Source organism: Nicotiana tomentosiformis, chromosome 11, assembly GCF_000390325.3.
Source record: "Nicotiana tomentosiformis chromosome 11, ASM39032v3, whole genome shotgun sequence".
Lineage (NCBI taxonomy): Eukaryota > Viridiplantae > Streptophyta > Magnoliopsida > Solanales > Solanaceae > Nicotiana > Nicotiana tomentosiformis.
The window spans coordinates 46,798,246-46,809,486 of NC_090822.1; the positions used below are offsets into that span (position 1 = coordinate 46,798,246).

The window sequence follows — 11,241 nt, forward strand, 5'->3', positions numbered from 1 at the left end:
TGACTTCGGGAACCATGCTTCTTTAATGTTTTTGTTAGCCGACACCAGCTCCACTACGCTGACGTTAAAGTTGTATTCGAAAAGCCTGGGGTAGGAAGAATCTCGAGAACCAGACGTTTCCTTATCCTGCAACGACCTGTTATTTCGGTCGCGATCAGTTCTCCTATCGATAGTGAATCTAATCCGCCGACCGCAAACCTTTGCCGCCAACTATGTCAAAATCATCATTTGATTTTTCTTTATTCCTTTCCCGGTCCCGACCCTTGTCCAACGCCGGGAAACCGAGCTGATCATCCTCAATCCTTATATTTGACTCATACCAGTTGTGAATATCCGCCCAAGTTGTTGCCTGGAACTCGAGCAAACTTTCTTTCAACTTCTGGGAAGCGTCAGAACTTCTCGGATTCAAACCTTTGGTGAATTCTTCAGCTGCTCATTCCTCCGGTACAGTTGGTACCAACATCCTTTCCTTCTGAAATCTGGTCACAAACTTCCGTAGCAACTCATATTCTCCTTGTGCAATCCTGAATATGTCTGCCTTTCGGTCCTGTACCTTTCGGGCCCCGACATGGGCCTTGATGAAAGAGTCCGCGAGCATATCAAGGAGTCTATAGAGTGCTTGGGCAAAAGCGAATACCATGTCAAGGCTCCCTTCGTAAGAGTCTCCCCAAACTTTTCAGTAAGACTGTCGCAATCTCGTGGGGAGCTAAATCGTTTTCATTCACCACCATTATATAGGTGGTGATGTGTTCTTGAGGATCTGAAGTCCTATCATACTTTGGCACGTCTGGCATTTTAAACTGCTTCGGGATCAATTCTGGTACCGCGCTTGGTTTGAACAACAATTGTGTGTACTTCTTTGAGTTCGGCCCTTTCAGCACTGGTGGTGCGCCCGAAATTTGATCCAGAAGCCAACCTCGCCCCTCAGGGTGTTGTTGTCGACCCTCTGCATTATTTGATTTGCGGGAGCATTGGGAGGAACTGGACCTCATCCATTTGTGCTGTTGGAAGCACCCGACAACGCCTGCTTTAATTTTTTTATGACCTAATCATGCCGCGAGAGATGGCCCATAATGGACCTTTGTTATTCCCTCAGGATCCTTACTATTTGTATGACGTGCTCATCTTCAGCAACGTCATGGGTTGCCACTCGAACATATAGTGGATATTGCCCGCCATGAACTGGCGTGGCCTCATTCCCCTCGTTGTGGGTATCACTGATGGAATCTTCGTGCTGGGGCTGATTTCCTTGGGCCTCAACATTGTATGTGGTATTGAACCCGTTATCTGCCATTTTTAATGATTTTTTATAAGAACAAAGAATCAAACAAGTTAGTAATAGATGCAGGGATCAATTCAATTACACAATTGTCTATGCCCCACGGTGTGCACCAAACTGTTTACTCGTAAAACGGTACAGTTAAATTTATACGTAGTTTATAAACAAGATAATTGAATTGATCCAAAAATAATAGATGAATTAGACAAAAATATAAGGCTTAGCCTTGAAATTGAAATAAAAGGACACATATCTTAGTCCCGGACGCAGAGTTACTGAAAGCAGTAAGAAAAATATAAATAAGCAAGAAAATAAAATGTTATTGAGCTTTTGATAGAATATAGTATTTGCTTGTCAGAAAAATCCTCCCCCTTACAATGGTTATGGGGATCACTATTTATAATGGAATATTGTCCTAGGATCAAGCCCTTCTTTAATGATAATTATGAGGGCCATTGAAAAATGTATAACGGTAAGCAATGAATACCATATTCTCTGTAACAGACCGTGCATTTAATATTGTGAAACCCTCATTAAATGCTACCAGGTGGTGGGCATTTACTTCGCCTTTATGGATATCATTCTCTCCGATACCAAGAGAGATCATTGCCCTCAGGCAGTTCTGTCTTCGGCTCCACGTGTCACTCTTTCATGCTAACATTATATATATATATATATATATATATATATATATATATATATATATATATATATATATATATATATATATATATATATATATTACCCCATATAAATAAATGTAGGGATCAATTCAATTACACGACTGTCTATGCCCCACGGTGGGCGCCAAACTGTTTACCCGTAAAATGGTACAGTTAAATTTATACGTGGTTAATAGGCAAGCGAATCGATTTGATCCAAAAATAATAGATGAATTAGACCAAAATGTAAGACATAACTTTGAAATTGAATAAAACGATATATATCTTTGTCCCGGGCGCAGAGCTACTGGAGGCGGTAAGAATAGTATAAATAAGCAAGAAAGTAAAATATTATTAAGCTTTTGATAGAATATAGTGTATGCTTGTCAGAACAATCCTCCCACATACAATGATTATGGGGATCACTATTTATAGTGAAATGAGGTCCTAGGATCAAGCCCTTCTTTAATGACAATTATGAGGGCCATTAAAGAATGTATAATAGTGAGCAATGAATGTTATATTCCCTATAACAAACCATGCACTTAACACTATGGAATATTTCTCATTAAATGCTACCAGGTGGTTGGTATTTACTTCGCCTTTATGGATATTATTCTCTCTGATACTACTGATTTGAATAATTGACACTGATTGATAAAAAATGATTGGTCGCAGTTTGCCACGGGCAGTTGTACCAACAAAGAATGGCTCGTGTCTACAACAAGAAAGTGCGGCCCAAGAAATTTAAAAAAGGACAACTCATTCTAAGACGTATCCTCCCACCTCATGAAGAAGCTAAAGGAAAATTGGCTCCAAATTGGAAAGGTGCATATATTGTAACGAGAGTACTGCAAAAGGGAGCATTGTACCTGGAAAGAATCGAAGGAAATGACCCCGAGACAACTATCAATGCAGACGCGGTCAAAAGGTATTATGTTTGACCCTTTTACGCAACTTTAATGCTCTCTGATTGGGATGACGAAGGCTTTCATTCTTGATACCCAAACACTATAAACCCCTTGCAAACCCTTTGAGCCGGTTACCTTTTCTTTGATTACCCTCTTTGGAACCTGAAAGCTTATTGCAAAAAAAGAAAAGAAAAAAGAAAAGAAAGACAAAAAAAAGAGAGAAAGAAAATGAAATGAAAAATGAGAAAAAAAGGAAAGGAAAAAGAAAGAGAAGAAACCAAAACAGAAAAGAAAACCAAAACAAAAGAAAATCATAAACAAAATTCTTTGAACTATGTTTGACTTGATTTCGAAAGGATACGTAGGTAGTCTCTCTCTGGGGTTCAGTCACACCAAAATAAAAATTCACACTCCCCAAAAGTTAAATCTAGGGCAGAATTTATAATGGTTCGGCGATGGTTTCGCCCGAAGGGTTCCAAAGTTGTAAGTGAGTCCAAATCTTTTTCACCCAAACCTTTTTCAAAGTCCTTCCGATCAATCAATGAGAATGTTCAAGAATTGGAGAATACAGTCACATGATCTGATGCAACCAAAATGAGAGAAATGAAATGAGAGATTCTTGTTGGTGAAAACCCTCACGGGCACCATAAGGCGATGGTAAGTAAAGAAATTAGAATGAGAGTCTTGTTAGTGAAAACTCGCAAAGAGCACTATAAGGCAATGGTGAGAATAGAAATGAGAGAGGTCAGTTGGTGAAAACCCGCAAAGGGCGCCACTGATCGAAAAGAGGAACTTCATAGCCATTGGCATTGACACAGTCCTAGGCAAGGTTTCTCGGTTTCAAGGCAAAACTTGTGATGAATTTTTGAGAGTCGGACAGTTTACACAGATCAGGCATCCAGTCCAAAAGGTATGTCATGTTCATTGAAGTCCGCATGTACTCCAGATAAGTCCTTCTTTCCTTTCCCGAAAGGGACACTTCTTGCCTAAATTCATTCTCTATTCTACTGTTTGTTTTTCTTTGAATCCCTTTCGGTCTAACTTTGTTCCGAAATTAAGACAAAGAAAGGATGGTAAGACTAATTTATAGGACTCTCGTTTGTTACAAGATAATATGCAAAAAAAGGCACCCACAGCCTTGGTGGGGGCATCAAGTCAACCTCGACTGGCCATGGCAGCCGATGCTCCAAAATTAAAAGATCTTAGAAGGAGAAAATAAAATTGAAGTGCCTACAAAGGCAAAATGAAGTTGAAAAGATTAAGTCCCACTTGGCTAACTGTCTTGGCAAAGTTCGAAAAGCCAAAGGTTCCCCAATGCTCTGAAGTTAAATTTAGAGGAAAGAAGTCAAAAGCCTACAAAGGCAAAATGAAGCTGAAAAAGGTTGAGGGCCATTGAAGAATATATAACGGTGAGCAAATGTATGTTATATTCTCTGTAACGGACCGTACACTTAATACTGCGGAATATGCCTCATTAAATGCTACCAGGTGATAGGCATTTACTTCGCCTTTATGGATATCACTCTCCGATACCAAGCGAGATCATTGCCCTCGGGCCCTTCTGTCTTCGGCTCCACGTGTCACTCTTTCTTGCTAATATTAAATATGAACATATTTTACCCCATACAATACGCGGAATAAATAATTTAAACTACGTCCTTAAGGATATCTGGGAAGAAGTTCAAAACAACCTTATAAAAAAATAAATTCTACACCAAATAAGAATAATTGTACTTATCGTTATAGTACTGCAAAGTAATATCTCCCTTATTTTTTCTTATTCAAAATAAACCAATATGCTGATAAATACTGCAATAACACAAACTGAGAAGCTTAATCCTTGTATCAGCAGAATTAATGAAATCAACGTCTTATTTAGTGTCTCTCACAAAATAGGTATTGGTTAAATTCTCACTATCTCATTCTCTGCCTTTTCTCCTATCCTCTATTTAATATAGGGCTGCTTATCGGGCAGATCGGAAGGTTATTTACTCTTAATGATTTCGCTTATCGGTTATCAGCTTTTAAATATATTAATCCACTAGCCACCTGATAAGATATCGGGCGGATTGGTATCGGTTTAGCTATTATCGGGCGGTTATCAGGCGATTTATCGGTCTTGTTGAATCTGTATTACAGAGGCCTATTTTGGTCCTTCGTGTTATACCGTTACTAATAAATACCAGCAAAAAGTTAGTTTACTTTGCATATATTCCCATCATTTTTTACCGTTACCTCCAATGATCGTAAAACACAAGCCATTGCATGTTACTATCTTCTTTTCGTCAACAATCTGGTCCATCTAGTGGCATTATGATCTCATTTACCTATATATTTATAACATACAAAGAAGGAGATTGTTGGCATGTTATAGGTTTGAGAAACATAAAAAAATAGAAATTCTTCAACAGTAATGCAGTCTGCACATTCTTCAGCTAACATAACAGTTAACACTTCCTAACATGGGAATTATATCTGTCAAAATGAGTTCAGAATACAACTAGAGATAAAATAGAAATTTAGAATAAAATCTAGAACAATTGGAGACATTCAAAATACAACTGCTACAGCTAACAATGCTTCAATTTCTACAGCTTCAAAGTTCAAACAACTTGCAAAGATGAGAGGAGGAATGAGTTGAGGAGCAGTAGATTCAACTGATGCAGCAGCAGATTCAGTCAAGAGCATCAATATTCTTGATAACAATAAGCAGATTCAGTTAGCAACAACAATAAGCAGATTCAAGCTTATGTTCTTGTTGACCAACAAAAGGAACAACAATACACAACAAAAGCCTACAATTAGAGCAACAGAAAAAAAGGATTCTATTTTCTCATCAAGAAGGGACAGAACAGAGCCACAAAAACTTGAGGAAATACAAAATGTGAACATGCATTATAGAAATGATGCATGGGACAAACTGTGTTCCTACATGCCCAAGGATTACAACTTGTAGACAAAATGTAATTTAGAAGGCCATACTGTTCTAGAAAGTATGCTCGAATATCCAACTTGTAGAAAAAAATATAATTCGAGCGTAGCCAACTAGACAAAATATAATTTACAAGTCCATACATTTCCAGAAAAGAGGCAATTACAGTATAAATCCAGACAACCTCATAAACTAGTTTCGCTAGAACATTAAACTAAGCACTAACACACATGAGTCATGCGATAAATATATTAATAGATTTATTACCACTATATTACAATTTGAATTCTTACCAGATATATTAACACTACACGTCAATTACGAAAGGATCTTTTCCATCGCTAGCAAAATCTGAAGAAAAGAATTATAATAATAAGTCGTGCGATAAATATAAGCATATCCACAACACTAATATACAACAAATATAGAAACAGTATTATTACCTTCTTTAAGCTGCTCGATTTTATCAAGTATCTTCCTCAACACTAATAGGTTGTTTTAATTTTTTATTTCGAAGCCAATCTTGAAGACACACTAGAGCTTGCACCAATTTATGAGTTAATGAACTCCTAAATGAATCAAGAAGACGTCCTCTCATACTAAATACACATTTGAATGCCACACTTAAAATTGGAATAGCTAATACATCACGAGCTATCTCTGCAAGAATAAGAAATCTAGTTGAGTTCAATTTCCACCAAAGAAGAACATCAAATTCTTTAGTGTCATCCTCAGTTTCTTCACCAAAATATTTATCTAATTCTGTTCTAGTATCCACACCTCCACTCACAGTTTTATATTTTTTTAGATCTTGCATGAGTGATTCTAAAAGTCCTGTATTTTGGGTGCTTACTTGACAGCCAGAAAGCCCAGAAGTAGAAGTGTCCAATAAAGAACAATCTGAAAATAAAGCAAGCGCGACACCTTTTGAGCTGGACTTTACATACTTACTAAATAATAAAATCATGTACTTTTTCACTTCTGCTTGTATAGTTGCCCCCGGATCTTCACAAAACATCTTTACAAGTACATAGCCAACTGATTCGAGCTTCTAACATGGATCCAAAATACATGAGATGAAAATTATCTTGTTCATTTTTCCTGGATCACCCCAATACTTATCAAACTTTTCTTTCATCTTCTTTGCCATTTCACTTAAAATAGTATATTCATTTGCTATCAATTGCTTCAAATAAATAACAACCGCATAAATTTCAAGAAAATAAATATTTGATATAACATAACGTGATCCATATATTTTCAAAGTAAGAAGATAGAAGATTTCAAGAAAGTTTGCAATTCTTTTTACATTCGCCCAATCACTACTCAAACGTTCACCTGTAGGAATTCGAACTTCAATATAAGAATGCTCAAGATAATGTTTTAGGCCAATTTCACTAGAAGCATAATGTTAAAATACACTTTCAAATTCAATAGCCCTACGCAACATCAAGCAGGTGAAATTTCGCCTAGTTGGAACATCCAAGCATAAAGTTTTTTTACAATTGAGTTGTTCATCATCAAAACATTCTTGAAACCTCTTCAACCTCACAGGAGACTGCCTAACATATCTCACAGCATGCCTAACACATTCAATAGACACTGAAGATTCTTTTAAACCATCCTGGACCATAAGATTCGTGATGTGAGCCATACATCTCACGTGAAGGTGATTACTGTTCAACAAATTAGTTCCCAGTTTTGTTAATTGCTTAGACAATTCTTTTACCGTCACATCATTTGAGCTTGCATTATCAACTATAACAATAAAGATCTTATTTATCCCCCACTCACGTAAGCACCTACCAATACCATTTGCCATATCTTCGCCTTTATGGCTAACAATAGGATAAATATTAATTATTCTCTTAAGCATATTCCATTCACTATCAATCCAATGGGCAGTGATACACATGTAATTTATTCTTTGTATAGAAGTCCAGGTATCAGTGGTAATACATACTCTTTGTTTTGTTTCTATAAAAGACTACTTCAACTTTTACTTTTCTTCATTAAAATGATCAAAACAATCCCTATTTACAATACTACAGGAAGGGATTCGAAATTAAGGTTGCGCCACTTTCATAAAGTCTCTAAAACCTTCTTTATCAACAAAGTTGAAAGGAAGCTCATCAACTATTACCATACGACATAACGCCTTCCTACACTCTTCTTGATCAAATTTCTAAGTAACAACATCTACGTCACCCTGACTACTCCCCGGAACAGATTGAAAGCCTTTGATTATTTTTATCAACAATAGCAGGGTGTTTAGGACATTTAAACATATGAGAAAGAAGTGTCGAGGTACCGTCTTTTGTCTAAAATAATACTCAATAAAGTAATAGTCACATTTTGCTTTTGTACTCCCTTCGGAAGAAATAATTTATGTAAAATGATCCCACACAACACAACTTTTTTTCTTTTTTTTGGGGTTATATTTGACTCCGTTGTTTTACTTTGACTTATTGTATTTGAATTAGAAGTTCCACTTTCACCCATCACCTTATCACTTTGTATATTTTCAGCCATGCTATGAGTCACTGCAACAAGAAAAGAAAAGGAATGAATACGAATGATAAAAAAGCTACAATCTTTTTGATGATGAAGAAGTATTTTTCATTTAGAACTGAATCAAAATCGAATTAGAAAGTAAATTTATTTCTAGACAAAGTATGACGAGGAAAATGACATTCTTCTGTCACGAAATTCCTCTTTTAATCTCCAGAATAATTTTGATATTTTCCCACATTTTTGACATAGATTTGGTTTATTTTATCAATAAGAGAACTAAAGATTCGACCATCAAGTAAAGATTAAAAAAGGAGAAAAAAGAAACATACCGTCTGCAGCTCTGGCTATGGCCGTAACTGAGGTTCTGAGATTAGAGGTGATGTATGGAGGAAACAAGGAAAATATTAGAGAAGAGAATGGGAGGCGAGAGGCAGCGGCTGGGTTGTTGTTGTTGTTGTGTTGACTGTAGTGTTGCCTCAACCTTTAGACTTCAGAGAGTAGAGAGTCTGAGAGTGAGAGACGACGCGAGAGGGAGAGGCGAGAGGGTTGGGTTCTGACTTCTGAGATCTGAGGGAAATTAGAAATTCGGAATTTTTGATTTTAGGGTTTTTAGTAGAGTAATAGTGGATAAGTGGAACTGTGGAAGGGATATTCTTAACGGGTTAACGGTTTATCCGATAAGAAAATTGAATAATTTGCCTCCAAACTGATAAGCCGTTAATAATAAAATTTCAATCTGTTTCCCATCCGTTAAACCGATAATCCAATACCAATAAGCCATTAAGCTACTTTTGAGGTTCGATTTTCGTTTTCGATTCGATTTTGAACACCCCTAATTTAATAGAGAAAAATTAATGATATGAAACTTTACGGCTTTGAAACTTAATCTTTAGTATTTAAATTCACAAACATGAAAAAATCTCCCTTTTTCCTTATATTAAACTAGTCAATGTGCCTGTGCTCGCGCGGTAGTCAAAGAAAATAAAAACATAGGTCCTCTTTTTTCCTTTGTAATAATCATTCTCAATTACAGCTGATTAAAATAGTCAGAGTGTGACATTGGCAAATGCTATAAATTAATGATTTAGTATTGTATCATTCCCATTGTTGTATATTGATTCAATATAAAATTTTAGAAAGAAACAGTGTTTGTTAAAAGAATATAAGAACACTTGTACAATTTAAAGTCTACAATAAACAAAAAAGAAGAGCTACGTTGCAGAAAAACACTATAAGGAGAATGTAAGAGATTTTTGTAGAAATTTCAAATGAATTCTAAAAGAACATTGGGATCTAGGAGTGGGATTTAAATAGCTTCGCCAATCTATCATTAGAAATAAAATAAAAATAATAAACCAATAAATTTGAAAGAAATAAGAATAAACCAGCAGATATGTCTCAATATAGTAATTCCATATTATAGCTTATTCAGAGTTTCAAAAGGGTGTAGGCATGGAAGAAAAATACTCATTCTTCAGGCAGAAACCATCCCCAAATCTCCTTTTCATTTGCTTCCATTTCATAGCAAAACCATTTATAGATATCAGTTTTGTAATATTAATCCGTAGTCCTCATTCCTATCATCCAAGTAATCAGAGCTCCAAATATATTTACTCAAAAAAGTAGTTAGATAAGGGCGAGCTGTAACGAACCTTGCATCTCAGTTCATGTCAATCTGTCACCCCTAATCTTGTCAACTCTTTTGACTTTTTCAACTTTCCAATTGAAATATTTTAAAAACTTAAAACTTTAATTCTTTTGAGCAAGCTATCATTGCATTCACACTCATTTTTCTTCTTGTCATTATCGATCCCAATAATTCGCAGGCACCAGTAGCAGTTTTACACCCTCCACAACCTGTAAGCAAATCTTAAATAAATGTTTATTAGGTAATCACACAAGAGTGTTTAATTTATCAACTCATTTTGATTGCCAAAAACTAGCAACAATGAAACCTGGTTCAACTTTTGCAGTATTCTAAACAACTCCAACACCTAAATAGAAAATACATAGTGTAAGCTAAAGAGGGGGTGGGGGTGAAATAATTAGGTCATAGATAAACAAAAAAAACATAGAAGAAAGAGAAAAAGGAAATATTGGACACAACAGTGGCATTCTATGAGAAACGACTTTCTTCCTATGTGTTTCCTCCGGCGGAATAACTAACACGGACTTGTACGATGATTTTTCGGGTTTGCACGTATGTTTCGAAATTGGCAATTTAAAGAATTTAAGAGCTCATTAGTTTGACCAATAATTAACTTTGAGTGCATAAGACAGATACGTGGAATAACCATCAGAAGGCACTCTCTGGTAACTCATAGATTAAGAATATAAGGAGTTTAGAAACGGATTGGACTCGACTTTACATCAGAAATAATACAATCCATGATTCAGGAATCACTTTGAATGTATATATATCACCATAGGCATTGTTTTGAAGAATCGCATGTAGTGCAATCCATATTTCAAATATGAAGCACCTACAGGATCATTAACAGCAAAACGTAAATTCAATCAAGGATTACAAGTTGAAAGGAAGTCACCAGTTGGGAAGCTAATACCCAGGAGGCATTCTTTCTGCAGAAGAGCTACATGGAAAATACCTTGCAGCTCATGACCAAAGAAAACATGGGAAGAGACTGTCACGATCCAAAATTCGCCTAGTCGTGATGACACCTGACTCAACCCGCTACGTAAGTCTCAACACAACTCAAATAATAATAATATGAAATCAATAGGAGAAATAACTGAATTTTTATACAATAACCCAAGGATTGGTGGTACAAGTCATGAGCCACTAAGATTTAGATTTACAAAGCTGGAATGAAAATAATATAACATCTATTTGAAATGTACAATAGAATTATAATCTAAAACTACCAAAAACAAGTGATAGCTCTGTCCGGACAACATGTACAATTTCAATGCTAGCTCCCGTCA

General features: G+C 36.0%; 1 protein-coding gene across 1 annotated transcript; it reads right to left on the reverse strand.

The window, feature by feature from the left end:
• Window positions 1-6,250: 6,250 nt before the first annotated feature.
• Window positions 6,251-7,606, reverse strand: LOC138901387 (uncharacterized). The gene is made up of 2 exons (XM_070189146.1): window positions 7,288-7,606; window positions 6,251-6,684 (listed from the first exon to the last, which is right to left on the reverse strand). The coding sequence occupies exons 1-2, from the start codon at window positions 7,604-7,606 to the stop codon at window positions 6,251-6,253; spliced, it is 753 nt and encodes a 250-aa protein (XP_070045247.1).
• Window positions 7,607-11,241: the final 3,635 nt, after the last annotated feature.

Bases quoted from the DNA above. Each gene is read 5' to 3' on its own strand.
- LOC138901387 (XM_070189146.1), bottom strand. From the start codon at position 7,606: ATGGCAAATGGTATTGGTAGGTGCTTACGTGAGTGGGGGATAAATAAG. The intron at 6,685-7,287 runs GTAAAAAAACTT...CTTTATTTTCAG, and splicing joins TGATGATGAACAACTCAATT to ATTGTTCTTTATTGGACACT.